We start from the raw sequence: 21,953 nt of genomic DNA, 5'->3' as shown, positions 1-21,953 counted from the left end.
CCCGTAATGTCCTGAGAGTTAAGGAGCAGTCTAATAAACATATACTTACTGATTCATCTTCTTCACCATTTATACTGAGTTGGGTTTCAATTTGTATGATCTTTTCTTTAACCTCAGGAATACTATCAGGTAAATTGCTAATAAGGTTCTAAAAGGTAATAATTAGTAAATTAGTTTTAAAATAAATCAGTAATCAGGAAAAGAATGAACAGTAAACAGCATAAAATTTGTAAAAGAAAAATTTAAAGAACAAAAAACAATTCTGTGAAGAAATTTTGAATAAGTAACAAAGTAAGTAACAGTACAACTTAAAAATTACAACTTTTCAATATGACCAAATACAATTACAAATACGACAAACAGACAATTCTTGCAAATTGTATGTTTCTAAACTGTCCAATGATATGAGAATATTTGCATCAGTAGTTGATCATGGATGATGGGAATTGTCAACAGGATTTTAGCATTCTAGCTGCTAAACCCTATTATTGTTCAACTCCATACCAATTTTAATAGGTGTAGATATGAAGTCCCTTATCTTTTTCTCTTTACCACCAACCATATGAAAGGACTTTTTAGAATAACAATACAACATTATACACTTACGAACACCCATACCTGTAGGATTTCATATCACATGTAGTTTGCATTTTACTTTCATTTAATTTTATTTATTTAATGCCATTTACCCACTAATAATTGCTGTTAGTTTTACTTCTTGGAGGTGGCAACAAAACAACTTATAGAATTAGAAAAAATATGTGCAAAATAAGTAGAATTGTTAAAAGGATGTTTTGTTATTTACATGAGTGCTGTTTTTAATTAAGATCGAAACTTATTTTCAACAATAATGAATACTTTAGAATATGTTTATTAGTCTACAGAGTTTGTAATATGCTGGTAGTGTAATAGTTTACTTTGGCGTGTAAGTAAACATTTTCTGGTACCCTTGGCGGGATATAAGAGACATTTGTTTGGAATATTGTTTGCATGTTATATATAACAATCTCTAATACAGATTTTTACTCCTAAAATGCCTCACTTTGAATACATTACACATATTTATGTTTTACCATATATACCATTTTGAAACAAAACTGAATATTATGATTATACAGTTCTCGTGCACGCATTATGTATAAACAAAAATCAAAGAATTTCTTAATAATTTCTAAATGACATAATATTTGTAAAAATTACATATATATATATATATATATATATACTTTAAGAACACAATAAAGTAATTTACATTTTCATATTTCCGTACTTTCACGTTTTCAACATTAAGAGTTAACATATTACAAAATATTAGTGTTTAAATGCAAAACAAATTATAGCATTGACAACAACTATTTATTGCTTATAAGCCATCGGAGTGGCAGGGAAAAAAATTCATAAATGATGTACGAGGTATTCCCCTTTACCTAAAGTTTTAGGAGTTAGATCCGAAGGGTGTGGAATCAAGTACTGTTTCTGAAAAAGAAAGTGAGCAAAAGCCAAGCAAATATACTCAAAGTTAAACATGTATGTTGGACGTCAAATTATGAGGGAGGTTGTTTTGGACGGGGTCATAAAAGATATTCTTTATAGTGTAACAATATTTTATTAACAGGTTTAAGTTACACATGGACATTACATTTAACCCGGGGAAAAGTGTGTGGAGTGCACCATACCCAAACTCTACAAAAAAAGTGGAATATTCCTAACTTGTGAAACTGAATTTCTCTGCTGCATTCAGTAGCAGAGTTTCTAGTAGTGGCTGACTTTCAGAACCACTTTTCTGTTGCCAGTGTGTTTCAGAAAAAGTTTTATCAGTATCTTATTGCAAATGGGGTATGACATACCCCACGTGCCTGTCCACATGTTTTTCTGACTGAATATTTATTTCTAGAGTATAACAGTAAATATTTCTACTTGCAAACAATTTTAACATATTTGAAAATAATTTTTTTTTAAATGTCTAAAAGCATTGTGGCTAAAAGAATGACTTCGTATGAATTGGAAATGCAATGGCTGTGAGATTTATTAGAAATATTTGAAAGTGACAAAGATTGCATTTTGGAAACTGAGGACGAAAATAGGAATACTTTCTACACTGTTCGGTTTCGAAAAAGATAAAACATTAATTTTTTATGTTCCTAAAAAGGAAAAACTGTTCCTATGCTTTCAACATTACATAACGATGATGCTATAGATGATACAACTGCAGAAAAGAAAATGCCAGAAATTATATGTTTTTATAATATGACTAAGGGAACAGTTGATACTCTGAGTGAAATGGCAGCCAGTTATTCATCTGCCAGAATAACAAGGAAGTGGCCAATGGTATTTTTCTTTTCTGGACTGAATGTTGCTGCAATGATCGATTTAAATTATTTTTAATTGATAATCCACTAACCAGATAAGAAGCAGATGTTTGCTTTTGAGGTACTTAGCATTACAATTAATTTTTAAAAAAAATGTATTGAACAACGATCAGAGATTAATACTTTACCAAGAAACTTATGTACTGCATGCAAAAGAAGAGAAGAAGTTTCAAGGAATAATTCAAACGAATAAAATGTGAAAACTTGTGTATTAGATATGCAATAAAATTTAGAGGTATGATGTTTATTTTGTTATTATTTTTTTTTATCTTAATTTTAACTCTCTATAAACTTATTTTGATTTTTTTTTCTTGGGGGGGGGGTAACCTAAGTATTATTCATGCAATATAAAAGAAAAACAGCTTTAAAACTACATAAAATTGTTTTTATCATATTTTAAATACTGGAGTATATGATACCCCATGTGTTCACTCTAGTAACTTTTCTTGATGCGCCTTCTGCCAGGTTAAGCTAATTACAGAGCAAGAGTCCAGGTTAATCACTTGGCTTTTACTGAAGTACTTCTCTGGCTACTCACCAGAGGGCACTCTTGTTGCTACAGTTAGTCCCACAGTTTATATTAGCTGTAGAGCTTATATTAAAAGATAGGTTACAAAATTTAATTTCATTCTGTGAAACTTGGGTAATGTGTGGAGATTACATTCTATTTATTATAACTGGAATTCTGCAGAATTTATAATTTTTTTATGGAAAACCTGAATTTCACCGATACTCGAAATTATTTTTTATATATATATATATAGGTATTGGGTTGGTAGAGTTCATTTATAATAAGGTCTTTGCAAAATGTTTTCTAGATGACGCTAAAACTGTTAATGGCCTTATCAATAATGATAATAATTGATTTTCTTTTTAATTCTTGAATGGTATTCTTGAATTTTTGATTTTGTAAAGATTGGTTTGTTCTTTAATAACTTCTGTTTTACATATTCCTTTCTTGGCCTTTTCAACGATTTTACTTTTCCATTCAATGAAGATTTCAATATGTAACTAAACTTGCTGCAATTTAATGATGTGCTGATTAAAGTTATTTATTATGCTTTTAAGGCAAGTACTTTTAGAAATCATACTAATGGTTTGAAACTTTGTACCTTTTTTGCATGAGATTTTGTTAAACTTTAACAACATTTTTAGTTTTTATTAAAGTAGCAATAATGGTTTTACTTTCTCCTAAAGCAGCAGTTAGCAGTAATAGTAATGGAGGAAGAATGATGATAGGCAGAATAAAAGATAAAACAGTATGAATTATATCACACTCCTTTAAAAATAAATAAAATAAAATAAACATATAAATATGAATACTTTCTAATAAAATCATAGCTATTTTGTGAATTAACCTTTTCATGAAAGACTGTGGGACACAAATTGCTAATAACAGTTCAATATATTTGATGGCCTATAATTTAGAGTTGTAATGTTCAGAATATATCCATTAATATTTCTCTCAAAACTGAAACATACATATTTCATCTACAGAAACTGCTTTATGTATATAGTACAGAAAAATTGTAAATTGGTTTATATTTATAGTACAAAACCCAAGATCCGAACTCATCGGGACTTCGGCGATTCCAGATATTAGATCATCAATTTAAATCTAGTAAGATGGCATGCAGAAATTATAAAATTTAAAATATAAAATCGTGGTTTATGAAATAATGAGCATTTATGATCTAAAGGGTATCAAAATTTACAAAAAAAAAAAAAAAAAAAAAAAAGGCTTGATATATATTTGTTTACTTTATTAAACATTTCTTTGAATGTAAGTTGTTTAAGTTGCTTCGTTTTTTGAACTAATAATTTCTCTTTAATTCTATGAACAGACATCATCAGTGTTGTAAATTTGTTCTGGAGATAATTTTTCGCTAGTAATGAGTTCAATGAATTCATCTGCAATTAGTTCAGTAGCTTCAGTATCAGCTAAAGCTTTTTCAACTGAAATTTTTAGTTGCCCTATAACATGGCGATTTTTAAATTTGATTAACCAACCTGTTGATTATGTGCACTTATTTTTTAAGTTTACTTCTTTAAGAAATATTTTAGCTTGAGGCATTAGCATTGGCCATGTCAATGGCATGCCCTGGCTGCAATGCTGTCTGACACATTCAGTCATCACTTTGCATGATCGTCATGATCGTCACTTTTAGCATAACGAACAATTTTTCTTGTTCATTGCAAGTGAGGTGTTGGAATCTACAAAAAGTTCCTTTTCTTTTTTCTTACATCATATACAGTTGACATTACAAAGTTATACTCCTTGCATAATTGCATAAGTCTAAGACGTATATGCCTTTATCCATTTTTTGCAGCAATTCCACTTTTTGTTTAAGGGACATCGAAACATGCTTTCGCTTTGAAGATCCTGTTGCAGCTCCAGAATTAGAATCCCTTTTCGACATAATCAAAAAATCAAGCTTTAATTTTCATAAAAAATAATCTGCAAAAATTAATAAGTTGCAAAAAATAATAAGCTGGATCATATTACAAGATTAAGGAGCATTGCAGCCTGTTATATTAACTGACTGAAATTCCTTAGAATCAGTAAAGTATAATTTTAGTCTAGCTTAAATAGCATCTGCTATACATTATTGGCTTCGTATCGCGAGATTGGCGATGAAGGACAAGTTGCTCCCCTAAATTTTGTCTTGCTTCTATCGTGTACTGAGACAATTAAGACTCAATTCTATTAGTCAAGTTATTTATTATATTTACATCTACTCCTTTCACATGCTTAAGGCTAATCTGAGTCCTGAATAAATAAACTCCCACATATACTTAAGGCTTGTCAAGGACTGGCCCTGGATACCATCTGATGCAGTCTCTGCGGGTCCTAAATTCTGCTTCAAAAACACCTCTAAGTTCTAAATTTTTGCCACCCATAAACTTTAGATTCCAGTGCTTCCCCTAAATAACAAAATTTTGTCATCCATTAATTTTGCCCCACAGTGATTCTCTAAATCATGAAAATTTTGTGTTCACCAAATTCTGCCGTCTGGTGCGCCCATACGAGCTCTGACACCAGTTCTGGCTTTATGTGAATGACATATCAGTTATTCTTAATTCAAATAATACTAAACACAATCTTTTGGCCTATGAGTTTCATTAACATAATCTACTTTTAGCATATGGAAAGTAATTTTTATTAAATTTTTCCTCATCAACATTTCTTAGCACATTTAACTTAAATCTGTAATCATTGCCAAGCATAATGTCAGCATAAAAGGTTGCAATTGCTGCATGAGTTATTACTTAAGTTGTCATGTGTTAATATACATGCGGTGATGAAAGCAAAATATAATAAATAATGGTTGGTGTCAGGGTTATAAAATACTAAAAGGTGTAAAAGCAACAATATTCCTATGTAGAATGTTTCACTTTGAAATGTATTCAGAACAGATACGCAGCCAAATTATTTTTTTCACAAATTTATGCTAAAATTATTATTTCTTCAACAATGAGGTATTTTATTTAGTGGCTAGGTGAAATTAAGAATCGGGACTCCACATGTTTTATTATGAGAGGAAAAAAATCAAATGTGCATCGAACGCATACCAAAACAAAAAGTTGTTTGTGGCTTTGAGGTTCGCATTTTAGAAAATTCTGGATATTGCACGTCCAGATCTCGGACTTTGTACTATACTACAGAAATTGGCACATACTCAAAAAAGCATTCAGCATTTTTACTCAGTGTGATAAAATATTTTGAATGAAATACAAACTTTATCTGCTCGAAATTGCTTAATCTCGTCCCCTTTAATCGCACCTCTTTGTTTGATTTCCTTTTCTGCAGTTTTTAATTCTGTGAGCTTGTCCTAAAATGATATACAATTATTAGAAAGTAGCAATCACATAAATCTGGATTTAATTGCTTTTCAAAAAACTACAAGAAAACATTAAAAAATTTAATGCAATTAACAAAAATGATAACATAAAGGAAGCAGTTTCATCTTCACTGAATTAAATTCTCAATTTCCTTTCACTGTCATGTCGACATAATTTGAAATAATGTCACTACCACTGCACTTATAAAATTTTTTGCTGCTTGACATGTACATACAAACATACTTACACATGACATTGAAATTCTCTCTAAACATTATCTCAGTTTTCAATATTTTTTCCTCAACATAAACAAAACATTTTCCTTAAATAAAATAAAATGACATCTCACAAAAGTTGAAGAAATTTTTATCTATCTATACATATAATAAAAGAAAGAGTCTATCTGTGTGTGTGTGTCTTTAGTTCGCGCTGCGCGTAAGCTAATAGACCCACTACTACGAAATTTGGTACACAGATGCATCTATACAAGAGCCAGTGCACCTCAAAGCGATTTTTTCGAAATCCGAATTAGAATTCTTTTTATTTTATGTTTTGTGACGACATTGCGTCATTTTGAGGCATAATGGGCTATATAGGAAAGCGAGATTTTACTCTAAACACTCCATTTTCACATCATCATGAAACGTAGGCACTTAGCTATTTTATGAACTTAAAATAAATTTTGTGTTTCAATAAATCGATTAAATACGAATTTATTTAACAAAGTGAGCTTAACACTTTTTCAACGAGATTTTTTCTAAAAAAGTTTATTTTTAAAAATGCAGTTATTTTTCTTTGATTTTTGGGCACGTTAAACTTTCATCCTTGCGACTGCTTTTACAAAAAGAATTTTGGAAAAATGATAATATTTTGTATTTTTAAAAAAATTTTTAAATGAAGCTTCCGAGTACATTTCTTACATCTTTAAAAATGTGATTTATTGTTGTTGATAGATTTTTGATGAAATTGCATCATTTTGAATAGTTTCATTCTTTTAGAAATATGGGTTTGGCAACAATTTTTCATCGTATTTCTTATGTCACTGTTTTTAAGAGATTGGCATATTTCATTGTCATTTTTTATATATATATAATACATTTTTATTGATTTTTTTGATAAAGTTGTTCTGCAGAGTAAAATTCTGCAGGAATTTTTCGTTTTTTGAGTTCCTTTCATGTTATTTTTTGCTTATTTCACTGTTTGTAAGATACTGAAAAGTTTTGCATGATTTTTTTTCTTCAATGGAAAGTTGGTTAATTTTTTATTAGTATAATTAATATTACTATTAAGGGATATAGCTTATTTCATTGTAATTTTTTTCTCTTGAAAATATTAATATAAGATAGAATATCATTAATTATACTTTGCTTTTCAGAATTTTTTGTTTTTTGTATTCTTTTATGTTATTTATTGCTCATTTCACTCTTTTTAAGATATTGAAAAGTTTTGAGTGATTTTTTTAGGAAATAAAGTTCTTTGCCTCCTTTATACCATTTGAGATCTTAAGATTTTGCAAAGGGAAGTTGGTTAAGTTATTTATTAGGATAATTAATATTTGTATTATGGGATACTGTTTAGTATCATCAAGTTAATGGCTGCGATGTGACTGTTGACACACTTTCTCAGAAGATTCCTAAAGTATCATAACGTTTCAACATTTCAGAAAAAGAATCATTCAAACTATCGAGTAAGAAACTGTTAAAAATTTTAATTTTATTGTAGAATTTTTATATAATTTTTTATGTAGTTATGGTGGTGGTTAAGAAGGGGGATATAAGTTATGCTCAACAAATGTTTAATGCACATTTCATGCAATCAGTTTGCTAAAAATTCAAGATGTATATGTTTTTCTGGAGATACATCAGGGCCATATGCAAGGGAGGGTTGGAATCTTAACAAAGAGAAAAAAGTTGGAAGAACTTACGCGGCCATCGGTCCCAGGTGTATCTTTTAGGCATTTTTTCGGTACGTTTAAAAGCCACATGAAGGCTGGCCGCATAGCGGCTAGTCTATTCATAAAAGCAGCATTGTCTATTCATAAAAGCAGCATAAGTACCCCACTATAGCACACAAAGATTTTTTTAATAAAGAAATGTTGATTTCATCATCAACATCTGTGTAAAAAAAATCCGTTTCCTATAGTTGAATACATATGCTGCTTAGTAATAATTTGAATTTAAAAAACATTCTCTATTTATAAAAAGCAAATTTAAAGTTAATTTAAATTAAATTAAATGCAAACAAATAAATGATTAATGTTGTTGCGAACTAATCTACAATATCATTTAAATTCTGAGAGCATATGTAAATCAAGTGCAAGTATCAAATTCATGAATAAATATAAAATTATTTAATCCTAAAAAAATTATTTAGAAAAATGCATAAGTGAATGATTGTCGAGCAGGCAGGAAACAGACTTATCAAGGGGAAGTTGCTTCCAAACCTAACTCTTCAATCATTCAATTCGTGTTTCATCATTTATGCAGGCAAGAATAAAAGTCAAACCAAAAGTAATACCAAATGTGGTGAATTACTAAAAAGAAATTTAAACAAGTGGAATTTTGAGAAATTAGCAATCAAAAGACAAGAATTAAAATTAAAAAATAAGAGTAGAAATAAAGTAGTTTAGAAACTTTTCCTACATGAAATATGCATCATTTCACCCTTTTTATGACATTTTATGCCATCCTCAAGACTCAACAATTTACAATATTAAAATTTATGCTATTTCTACAAAAACAATAAAAATTATGTAAAAAAGTTTAAAAGCTTTATAAAAAACAACTTATTTTTAAAAAAAATTTACATAGCATTTTAAGGTACTTTTTAAAAAAGACTAAAAAAGATTAAATTATCTATAAAAAATACAAATTAATAGTAAAAAAACAAAAATTTCAAACATTTTTAAGATTCTTTTTCTAATTCATGTAAGATATCCTTTTTCTAATTTTTATGAATATTGTCTATCAATCACATCTTTATAATTGATTATGTAATTTCCTTTATTAATTTTCTTGATTGCATTGCCAGAGTTTTCTATGACTTTTTTTTGGGGGGGGGTACTCTTTATCTTCATTACCTACTTCTATTTTTACTATACATGTATCTCAAATTTAGTCTTGAATTTTCTCAGTATGATCAGATTACATCTCCCAGTGTCTAAAGTTTTCAATTTTAGAGTTTTAGGATAATATCCGAGACCATTGAATTCATCCATTTATTGGCTAATATTTTTTAAAGGCTTTTAGGTCTCACTATATTTATTAGTAAACATTTAAACAGGAATCCTTAAGATTCACACATATGTGAGATAATAATATAATACAAATTCTCTCATGATGTTTTGTAATGAAAGTTTCTGACACTTGTTTATATAAATTTTAATTACACCAGTCTACTTTGTATTCATGTTTATTTTAAAAGGCTTCACTGAAATCTTGATGTTTAATTATTTCATTCAACACTACATCTTTAAATTCTTCAATAGTATTTTCTGTTAACTTTTGATATCTAAAAACTAAATTTATATTTAATTTTCTAAAATTTTGTAAAATAAAATTATTACTTAAAATTTGATATTTTTAAACTGTTTCCCAATTTATTTTATCTTTGTTATCTAAAATGAATTTTTCAGATACTTGATATCTAGATATAATATCCCAATTAATCAGATTTTCACGCATAAATAATAAATGGTGCAGATAATTTCTGGTAAGCTTAAATATTATCCAAAAAATTATCTTTATACAATTCAGGTGAGCAGGTTACACGTTACAGGTTGTAGTCCGATCCCCTCAGTGTAACTAAGTTGATAACAAATTATGGCTAGCATTTTGAAGGCAGTAACTCAAGAAAGTCAAATACGCTCCAAATGCAGAGAATCCCAAGTCAAATCAGACACTTCCAATGAGTTAGTGAGATGTTGAACACTAGATACTTAACCACTGAGGAAACCAGGTGTCAAAAGGCTTGTGGGCATAGTAGTGATGTCAGAAGTAGGTGTTTCTGATAGGTTGAAAGTAAGGAGCTATCAAAAAATACCTCTAAATTGGCAGCTGGGGGAAAGAATTGTACAAAATTAAGTATCAAATTTAGAAAAAAGTTGTAACAAGACACAGAGTTATGAAAATAAGGGAAGAGCTGAAAATAGTGAGCACAAAATAGACTATTTAAGAAACAAAAAACTATCTTTATACTCGCTGATGAAAGATTCAGATAATTTTTTATATCTATAAATCAAATTGCAGTGAATAGCATTTTCAAAGTTTCTAATTAAATCTTCAGTTAAAACATTATTTCTAGAAACCTCACTCCAATTAACTTCCATTTTATTTAGAACTATAATTCAGGCTTCCACTCTAATACTTCAGTTTTTCATAAAGGCTGAAAAACAACTATTTCTTTGCTCGAATTTCCAATTTTAACACATAATCTAGCCTAACTAGTCACTAAACTAAAACAACCTGGAATGTTTCTGTTTTTATTTTTCCTCACGGATAGCAGCACTAATTAAATAGAAAATAATCTTTTGTTGTGTAGAGAATTTGTCTGATAGCGTTATAAAAACTATGTGAATGATTTTCTGATTTATGGAAATCTTAATTTTTATTTGATTATGAATTATTTATTTTAAGGCTTTAATTTTGGGGGAAAACAGATGCTTCTGGGAATATTATTTAGTTTAAAAGAATATTATTTATTTTCTTTTATTTGCAAATTTTGTACAAGCTTTGATTCATTGTGAAAGAAGCAGGGAAAGGGAGGCAATTTTTTGCCAAGTCATGATTTCGCACGCTTTGTCCTTTAGAATGTTCTAGAAGGATTTTCATTGTTAGTTGACCTTAAGAGAGGAAGTACATGACAGAAAGGTCAAAGATTGTTACTTGTCTTTCAATGTAAGTCATTCAGGTTTTTGCCGATTGAGGGTCCGGTTGTTGGCTAAGTGAAGAAGGGCGCGCATGCGCGATCACCCTTATTTCCGCATTCTGGAGTTGAAAACGCAAATTTTGCCAAAATTAAGGGGGCGATAAGTGAAGCCATTGTGGGAGCCCGTGTTTGTGAAGGAGACGAAGGAAATTCCAGTTGGACTCGCTGACTTACGGGCTTGCTGGACTTTTGGAGGTTACTCTTGAATCTTGCTTGAAAGAGATAGGCAAGATGTAATTTACGACGAGAGATGTTTCCCGGCGGGGAGCGGCAAATATGCTCCCCGGCCACGTTTTGGGTTAAGAGGCGAGACTCTCTTACTGACTGGCGTGTGGAACTTACTTTGGACGTTACTCGTGAAGTTTGCTCTTGGGATTTGTAAGAACAGGCGAGCCGTAATTGCCTAGAAAAACGTTTCTGGTTGGAAGCTGCAACCATGCTCCCTTGCCGCGTTCTGGTAAAAAGGCGAAATTTGAACCAGTTACCTGCGTGTTGACTTAAGACTTTCAAGACCAAGCGGATAGCCGTCCTGGGCAGCAGTGCTCCTGTTTCTGTTTAACAGAGGAAAATTTAGCCTCGTCATTATGAAAAACCAGTTACCTGCGTGGGTGTTTTCGCAAATAGTGCCCAGACAGGATGAGGTCTTCTGAAACTTCCATTTTGTGACCGTAAAGATGAGCCCGGCCGACGTCAACGCTTATTAAGATACGAGTCCTCCACTTCAAGATGTCCAACCAAGTTAAGTGCTATTTTTTTTTTTTGTGTCTGAGCTTTGAGTGGGTTCTCAATAACTTTTTTCTTGGAAGGTAAAAACAGCATTGAATCTTAAATTAATTCTCAGGCTTTGAATTGTTTCCCTTTCCCCTTTAAATTACCAGACAAACCTTAAGTTTTTTTTTTTTTTATATGAATTTAAATGAGAAAAAAAAAAGGGTAAATGACAAATTGAAGAATTCTCCTTAGACTCTCAGATGAGGTTAAGATTTTATTTTATTGTGATGTAATTGAATAAACTGATATTTAATCTGGAAACCTATTACAGTATGTTTTCTTTATATTTTTAATATGTTTTTCCTATATATCTTGTATATGTTTTTCTTATGTTTTCGATCCTCTCACGGCGCGGTCCCGGGATGCATTTTTTCACAACGCAAAATGCTTACCGTTCTCTATACGATCACTAAAAGTTTGGTAGTTAGCAAATTCTTAAGAGTTTAGTTTCCTCCCTAAGAGGAAGTAGAAACCTTTCACGGCAAGTAGGTTCTTATTTAACATTTAACATATATGAATTTAAGATATAACATTGGTGCCGTGAAGTAAGCTTCATAATAGTTCTTATTTTTACCAGATAAGTAAATTTTTTTATTTTTTTTATTTTTTTTTTTTTTTGATTGAATTCTCATGGTAACCTACATAACACTTTCAATTCTTATTTATTCAAGCATATTTTATGCATTTGTGAGCAGCAAAATAATTTATTGAATTAACAATCTAAATTTAATTTAAAAAGATTAAAGCAGTCATTTAAAAAATATCAAAAAGGATTAAAATCAGAATAATATATCTTTTGTAAAGACCATTTTACAATTTGTATTACGAAATTACTTTTCATTAACTGTTAAATAACAGCCAGTCATATCTAAATTATTAAATATCATATTATTTTGTGTTGCATTCCTCTTTCAACATATCGAGGGAGATGAGCTTACAACATCATGTGAAATAGTGGAATATATATGCTGCTTAGTAATAAACATTTCAGCCTTTTTATGACATTTTAAGCCACCCTCAAAATTCAGCAATTTACAATACTAAAATTTAGGTTATTTCTATATAAAAACAATATAGATGTAATTCTGTAACTGCCGATAATGGCGAGAGCAGATAAGATTTAAGCATCTTAAACTGATTCCATTCAATTTCTACTTCTTTTTTTTCATTTTAAACTTTTCAAACATAATCTTCGCATAATTTTTTAAAATTTATAATGACTTACTATCAGTTTTACATTTCTCTAAAATTCAAGTTTAACTTCAAAATTTGTAATTTTTTTTAATATTCTCTACAGAACAAAAATATACATTTTAAAGGAATATTTTCTTTTACATATTTTTATAACATTGCTGTTTTTTGTAATAGACTTAAAAGGTATTTTTTCCACCTTCCTAGCATGCCTTCATGGTGCAGTGGTCAGCACACCGAGCCGGTATTTCAGAGGTCTGTGGTTCGATTCCCGGCAAAGGCGTTGCTAATTTTTCAATCTGTCTTGCTTCTAAAAAATCCTAATGTCTCTACCGTGCCGCCCAAACTAAAAGGGTGTTGGATGATGATTCTGGGCACCCAGAATTTGATGATTGGGTTCCCTAAAAAAACCTAGTGGACCTTTAAAAAAAATCTGATGTGGGCACCACATGACTTCCTTGTACGGAATATTAAATTATACCCATTTTTCTTGCATTTCATTTAAACTTATAGGATTAAATTAAATCTATAACACATAATAGAATAAATGCACTTTTTAAAATTCACTATATATGTTTACCATAGCGAAACTCTCGCCTTAGGTTCACTTAACAGCGCTTAATGGATGAGTTCACTTAACACTTAAATCATCCCTTTTTTTAACTCAGAATGCACAAAACATATATCGTCTTAAGAATTATCTAATCGTTGCCACATGTTCTATTCAAATACTATAATAAATCTAAAACAACGGATAAAAGAAATTAAGCAAAGAAGAACAATAACAACAACAACAACAACAAAAAAAAAAAAAAAAAAAAAAAACAGTTTTTCACAGACGATTCAGTATTTCTCACTCAATTAATTCAGTTCTCACTTCGCAACAAGGCAAAAATACATTAAAACTCAAGATGTCTGTATTGAAAATTATGAAGTAAATCTTAAACACTTATTTTCTCGAATAAATTCTAGAATGGATTAAACATGATTTAATTCACAATAATAAAAGAAGATGTTGTCTTTGTTATTGTGAGGCTTACTTTATCTAGATTGGCAACAAATCTACTATCCTACTGTTTGAAATGTAAACAGAGAATGACTGCCATGGAAAAAATTATTAGGTTTAGCGGCACTTACGCAACTTTTAAATTGTTGACAATTCTAAAAATATTGCATACAGATTTACAAAAGCATAAACACCTTAACTGGAAGATAAGAACAACATAATTCAATCATTTTTAAAATAAAAAATGCACAATTTACACATATAAGAATAAAGAAACTGAGATCAATGAGCCGAGTAACAGAGTGGATATTTATATACCTTCAGTGCGGCTGATTGCAACCAAAATACGAGGTGCACATCTACATGTTATAGCAGTCCTATACACAAAATTTCAACGTTCTGAGGCTACTTGTTTTGGGGTTATGCAAGATACATGCGTACGTGCGTATGTACGTATGTATGTGTACATACGTACGCACAGACACCACGAAAATTTCTCTTCAGAATTCATTTTAAATTAGTTTTAGAATTTTTTTGGAGAAAAAGAGTCCTTTATCCTATCCTTACGTACAGATGTCACGCAAAAACATCATTAAATTGCATTCAATAGTGGTGAAAATGGATATTTGCATTGAAATATGATGCCTCAAACTTTTTGCGATTACAATACTTTCTTTTTACTTCATACAGGAAAGTCAATATATACATATTATCTAAAGTTGTGAAAAATCCTGGATTTTTTTTAAAATAAGATTTTTTAATATTTGAGTATAAAGGTGTTCCGAATTCACATGTGCAGTTTTTTAATGTTTGAAGTATTTGAGGCAGTTTTGGTTTTAAAAATATTATAATTTGATTAAGAACTTTAAGTTTAATTTGATTTATAATATCTTTAAATAATGCACCACCTCAATTTGATTTAAAAGTGCTCTTAGATATCTGAGTTTTATTTATTGTAATTCTTTTTCCATTATTAACTTTTGTTTTTCTTAAATTTAAATCATAATTTGGAGTTTTAGATTTATGAGTTTGTAATGTTACTTTTTTTTTTTTTTTTTTTTGTTGTTGTTGTAAGCAGATTTTAATTTACTAAGCTGTCCATTACTCAAATAAACTTCCTTTTTTTATATAATTATTCATTTACTAAGGAAAAAAAATTATTATAATATTGTTTCAATTCCTCATTAAATGTATCACTGTTTTTATTTAAATTTATATAATAATGTAACAATTTGTTTATATAATTTCTTAGATTTACTTCCTTTACATGTTTTAATCAGCATTTTTTTTTTTTTTTTTTTTTTTTATCTAACTGATAGCTCGTATCATATTTTTCTTTAGTGGTAAGAATCTAAAGCATCTATTTAATGTTAAGTGCTCGAATATATGTTTATTTACTTTTGAAAGAGCTTCATAATGTGATTTTACATCTTCTTTTTGTGATCTAGATTTCGTCTATTTTATCACAGCATTATCTTTTATTTTCTTTGCTTTTTCAATTAAATTATTTGTTGCCTCAAAATTTGCTTCAATTAGTTCCGAAGGTAATTTAAAGTTATAGCTTTTAAAAAGATCTTTGTCTAAAGTTTTACCAAAATTAAATGAATGAAATTTTTTCTTTTGGGGATAAATAATTTTTCAAAAATACCATATCTTATTCGAGTAAAATTCTTGAAATTCAGAAAGTAATGAAGGAAGTTATATGTTTTGTATAGTGTCTTGAATGTTTTTTACAACATCATTATTAGATGTCATTATAATATTGAAAAACCTTTAAATGAATTTTATAGTCAATTCTGTTTATGAAAATCTGAACATCAGAGTATTTGCAAAAGTTGTAAATCCAAAATTAATAATAGAAAATATGATAGTGAATGAGGTAAAAAATATTCTTATGCTCATAAGAAAATACATTTAAAGAGTCATTATCACCAACAACATTTTCCTTCAAAAAATGTATCTTAATAAATAGAAGACACACTGAGACTAGTTTTATTAAATTTAAATGCAATAAATTACTTACATAAAAATAAAAAAATTATTAACAAACCAGAAAAGCATAATAAAATTTAGAAGATATTTTGATTCTTTTAATTTGAAAAAAGAAAGAAAAGATTTTATACCGAAAGCCGAAGGATTTCATCCTGAAAAAGAAAAAACAGATCCTAAAACGCTTGATTTAAGTGGATTATTTAATCCACATGGTATATGTGCAAATAGAAAAAAAAATGAATTAAATACCCTAAAAAAGAAGTAAAATTTAAAAAATACTAGATTCATACAATTTGAGATTTAATTAAGATACTAATGAAGTTAAACATAAAAAAGAAACCAAAAGATGCAGCTAGAAATTTAGAAAACATTTTTGAACTATATCATAAAATTTTACAATGAATATGTAAGAAAACATAACATCTATAAAAAAATTATAGAATAATAGCATTAAAAGATTTAAAACCTGTTCAAAGTACAATATTTTAAGAAATTTCTTTAGAAAAGCTATTGGAAATATAAACGGTAAACTAAATATCATTACACATAATCCTAGATTTAATTATATTACATGAAATGTGTAATATTTCATTTATACGAGGGCCATCCAGGAAGTAGATTACGTTTCCGTCTGTGTCCGCTAGGGGCGGGGCTAGCGCGGCCATCTTGGGGTCAGAGCGTTGCGCAGCTCAGTCTGCATCTAGCCGTGCTAGTGAGAGGTTCGTGCTGTGCTCCGTTCAGATACTGTGACGGTTTGAAATGTCTGCGTTAATTGAAAATCCCGCGAGCTGCGAGGTGCGCTCAGTAATAAGGTTTCTGACTGCAAAAAACTGTAAACCGATAGAAATCTATCGGCAGCTTCGTGAAGTGTATGGGGACAACATTATCACTGAAGGTGGAGTGCGTCAGTGGGTCATAAGATTTCAAAATGGCCGAACCAATGTTCACGACGAAGATCGAAGTGGGAGACCCAGCATAGTGACTGCCGAACTTCTCGAAAAAGTCGATGCTAAAGTCCGTGAAAATCGAAATTTCACAATAACGGAACTTTCTTTGAGTTTTCCACAAATTTCGCGAAGTTTGTTGCACGAAATCATCAGCGAAAAGCTTGGTTACCACAAGTTTTGTGCAAGATGGATTCCAAAAATCTTGACAGAGGACCACAAAAATCAGCGAATGGCTGCAGCGTTGAACTTTTTGGACGCTTATCATAAGGATGGTGACTCTTTACTCGATCGCATCGTTACTGGTGACGAAACATGGGTGAAACATGTGAACTGTGAAACGAAATTGCAATCAATGCAGTGGGGGCACACAAGTTCTCCCCAAAAACCCAAGAAATGCATGCAAACAATGTCGGCAAGGAAGATGATGGCGACTGTTTTTTGGGACAGAAAAGGTGTAATTTTGGTGGACTTCCTGGAAAGAGGCACTACAATAAACTCTCAAAGGTATTGCCAAACTCTCCAAAACTCAGAAGAGCAATTCAAAACAAGCGCAGAGGAATGTTGAGCTCTAAGATCTTGTTGATTCACGACAACGCCCGGCCCCACACGGTAAATGTCACTCGTAAAGTTCTTGAATCTTTTAAGTGGGAGTTGTTTCCTCATCCGCCGTACAGTCCCGACCTGGCACCGAGTGACTTCCACCTATTCCCAGCAATGAAGAAGTGGCTGGCTATGCAGCGTTTTGATGACGACGCACAGCTGCAAGAAGAGGTAACGAAGTGGTTGAAGGCGCAGGCGGCCGAATTTTTCGACGAAGGAATTTCAAAGCTCGTACATCGCTACGATAAATGCCTTAATTTGTATGGTGACTATGTAGAAAAGTAGTATTTGAGTGTGGCTTTCATCTGTATATAATAAAATTTGTTTCCTATACTTTGTTTATTTTTTTATTCCAAAACGTAAACTACTTTCTGGATAGCCCTCGTATGTATATATGCAATATTATACTATAATACACTGCTCGACATTGAAAATGCAACACCAAGAAGGAGTGGTCAGAAATTTATGCAAATTTTAGAGTAGACGCATGTCACTGAGTTATCCGAATGATGTGAAATGTGCAGCTCTCCGACGCACATGAAGTAAGATATAAGGAAAGGAACGTGCCGAATGGACAATATTCGTGTCGTTATTTCTGCCAGACGAATTATCGAAGAAAGTTGGTTTTTGTCCCAGAAGATACGTGTAATAGGAAAGAATGCCAGGCCGCCGTCATTGAAGGCACTTCCAGTAGATAGACGATTTTACGAGGGGTATGGTGATCGGACCACGAAAGGCGAATTGGTTCTTACGTCAAATCACAGCTGATATCCACATGGATGCGAGCGCGGTGCATTGGCTATGGCGAACATGGTTGGAAGAAGGAAATGTGGGAAGAAGGAGGGATGCAGGTGCAACCAGGGTTGATGTCAGCACGCGTGAATCGACGCATCCGCTGACAAGCTGTGGCAGTCCTGCAAGCAACTTGTACCTCGATTCTGCAGCATATGCAAGATACCCTTAGACGTTCACATGTCGACCCAAACCATTTCCTGTCGATTGGTGGAATGTGGCCTGCACTCACGCTGTCCATTAAGAAGACTGCCACTGAACCTACAGCATAGATGCCAGCATTTAGAATGGTGCCGGACTGGAGTGATGTGGATGACACAATGGCAAAATGTCGTATTCTCAGATGAGTCACGCTTCTGTTTATCCAGTGACAGTTGCCGCATACATGTGTGGTGAAGACGTGGAAACAGATCTAATCTGGCAGTAACTGTGGAATGCCCACCACGCGACAATATGGCATAATGATTTGGGGCGCTATTGCCTACGATTCCAGCTCACTTCTAGTTCGTATTCAGGGCACTATGACGGCCCAACGATACTTAGATAATGTTCTGCTGCCAGTGGCAATCCCCTACCTTCAGGAGCTGCCTAATGCAAATTTTCAGCAGGATAATACCCGACCACACAGTGCTCGCATCTGCCAACATGCTCTGCAAGGTATACAGTTGCTTCCCTGGCCATCATACTCTTCTGACCTGTCACCAATCGAACATGTGTGGGATGTGATTGGACGCTGTTTGCAGACTCTGCCCGAGCCATCCCTCAGGACACCATCAGTACTCTTATTGACTCTATGCCTGGACATGTTTCTTCGTGCATCATTGTCTGCGGTGGTCCTACATCCTACTGAGCTGACACCATTCTCGCTCTGTATTCTGACATTTTGAAATAAAGATCACTTATTGTTGCTTGCTGTCTCTGTCTTTTTTCGAAATTTCATCACTTTCTAACCACTCCTTCTTGGTGTTGCATTTTCAATGTCGAGCAGTGCATATAATATAATTCAAGATATGTAATATTCTATTTATTATGTAATTTGGTGTATGTTAATCAATTTAAAGAATTTTTAGATATTCAATATTCAAATTACCATAAACTTTAATCAAAAATTATATAATGGAGAATATAAACCTACATGTGTATATAAATCACTTTGTTATTAACTTCTGTTACAGGTTTTCTAAGAGGGAAAAAAGGTCATTATTGTCATTATTAACTTCATCACTAGCATTTGGTTGAAAATTATCTGAATGAACACCTCCATACATCACTGCAATATGTTATCAAAGCAGTTAATAAAATCAGTAACTTGTTGAATGACAGATTATTTAGTCAGCTTTTTATTGCCAATGACGAAGATTTCAACCAATTGCTGTTTCACATAAAGACTGTTAAAAGGTACTTATTTGACTTGATTTTACAATCTGTTTGGGTTTGTGATAGAGTTTGTCATGACGTGATAACCATGCATATGCGCAGTTTAGCCAAACGGCCTCTAACGCCTCTCTCTTTCACGCGACTTACTAGAGAAGAGATGGTTAGTAGCGAAGTAATGAAAGTGGCTTGCTGTATGCCAGTGTAATGATAAATATGGTTTCTATTTCTGTGTTAATTGTTTGTTCTTGTTTTGTTTGTGTGTTAATAAAGTGTTGGTATTGTTAAATATCTGGTTTAAGCGATGCCCATATTTAATTCACATTCCACGTTACGCAAACATATATTCAGAACCTACATGCCCAAGAAGAAAAGATATGACAGTGGTGTCAGCAAAAGATATATATCATTCTGTGAAGTTCACAAGTAAATGTGTAAGTGAGTCTTCAGAAAAGTAAGAAGTACTTTACTCGATTTATTTTGTGATAAAGTGAAATTCAAGGTTAGCAAAATGGCTGAAGAGTTAACGAAATCTAAGAAAGAACGGAAACTTATTCATTCAGCCATTACTAAAGTAATATGTTCTACTGAATCCTTAATTACAACCGGTAACATTGAAGACCAAAAAGAATCGCTGGAAATTTTAAAAGCTATTTCTTTGAGAGCATTAGATGAAAAAATTAAAACATTAACTGATATTAATGATATTGAAACCAAAGTAGAAAGTGCCTTGGAGTACGAAGAAAAAACTGCGAAATGGAGTTTTAGAGGCACGAAATTATCGAACGAAAAAAGAAATAGCAATAATCCGCTAGTATTTAATGGTTTTTCTAATGATACTAATAATTTATTTATTTCTGGTGTCAATAAAAGTTCTGATTATAATGTTAAATTGCCAAAGATTATGATTGGTAAATTTTATGGAAACGCTGAAGTGTGGCAAACATTTTACAATTCTTTTGACATGACAATAAATCAAAACAAAAAACTATCTAAAGCAGATAGCATATCTGAAACATATATGTAAAATCTGTTTACATTCCTTATGAGATAAATTTGGCCAGAGAAAAATTATGAAACATACTGAATATGTTACAGAATTGTTAAAATTTTTTATAAAATTATATTAAATGATAAGTTTAAGGATTTAAACAAGAGTTTTATGAATGATGATAGTGTGGAAATGAATTAGAAGATGAAAGATGAATATGTGAAAGATAATTTAATACAAATATATGTACAGAAGCTTTTACTACCATTTCTACTAGAATATAAGACTTTATAAAATGTTAGATAGATTAGGAGATATAGTTAGTATTATATTATGATACAGATTAAGTAATTTAATTTGATGATAATACTAAACGCCTAAAAATAGGATGTTTATTAAGTGAATTGACAAATGAATATATAAAATCTTGAATATCCAGTGCTTCTAAAGATTATAGCTATATTTCAAATCCTAATTATGAAAAAGTAAAAGTAAAAGGATTTAAAATGTATCATGAATGTGAAACCAAACTCAATTTTAAAGAAAGAAGCAAAATAATAACAACAGAAACTAATTGCATGTACGTAAAAAATAATCAAATTCAAATTAAAAAAGACAAAAAAATAAAAGTAATTGAAATGCCTAAAACATATACATTGAAGTTTGATAAAAGAAGAATTTTAGATAATTATGATACTGTACCTTTTGGATACTAAACAAAATAAATGGCAGCTAATTATCAACCTTTTGACGATGATGAAATAAGAAAAGGTCCTATTGGCTTTCCTGGTATTCATTTTAAATTAGTAGATGGGGGAAATTCGGATGTGAAGAATAAAAGTTTAAAAATTGTTTGAATTCGGATGATAATCAGGATGCTACTAATACAGAATTTGTATTAAAATATAGAAAACACAATTATTTTGAATTAAAGAAATTAATTGAAAAATTAAGAAATTAGATACCAGTTTGTAAAATTTTACTGAAAAAAATGCAAGACATATTAGAGCTATAGAAGGAGCAACTAGAAAATTCAGAAGATAATCAAATAAATGAGAAACAAAATTAGAAGAAAATATTTACATATTAAAGGCAAAAATATAGATGCAAAAATGAGAAGAACAGAAAATATTGGAAATCCAACAAAAGAA

At 30.9% G+C, this 21,953-nt stretch overlaps 1 protein-coding gene across 2 annotated transcripts in view; it reads right to left on the bottom strand.

Moving 5' to 3' along the window:
* SMC5 (structural maintenance of chromosomes 5) overlaps window positions 1-21,953 on the bottom strand; it is a 265,998-nt gene that overhangs the window by 53,103 nt on the left and 190,942 nt on the right. The window contains exons 19-21 of one of the 2 annotated variants that reach the window (XM_085816785.1): window positions 16,230-16,250; window positions 6,110-6,202; window positions 50-148 (exon numbers count right to left, since the gene is read on the bottom strand). In XM_085816785.1, the coding sequence (XP_085672911.1) occupies window positions 50-148; window positions 6,110-6,202; window positions 16,230-16,250 (213 nt within the window). The remainder of the gene's footprint in view (window positions 1-49; window positions 149-6,109; window positions 6,203-16,229; window positions 16,251-21,953) is intronic. The other variant, XM_085816786.1, reaches the window with a different exon arrangement.

This window comes from Stegodyphus dumicola, chromosome 5, assembly GCF_044657685.1.
Source record: "Stegodyphus dumicola isolate Sdum_Otavi_A_Nest chromosome 5, ASM4465768v1".
NCBI lineage: Eukaryota > Metazoa > Arthropoda > Arachnida > Araneae > Eresidae > Stegodyphus > Stegodyphus dumicola.
Note: the sequence above shows the minus strand (reverse complement) of the source record. Positions and strands in the feature narration are given on the sequence as shown.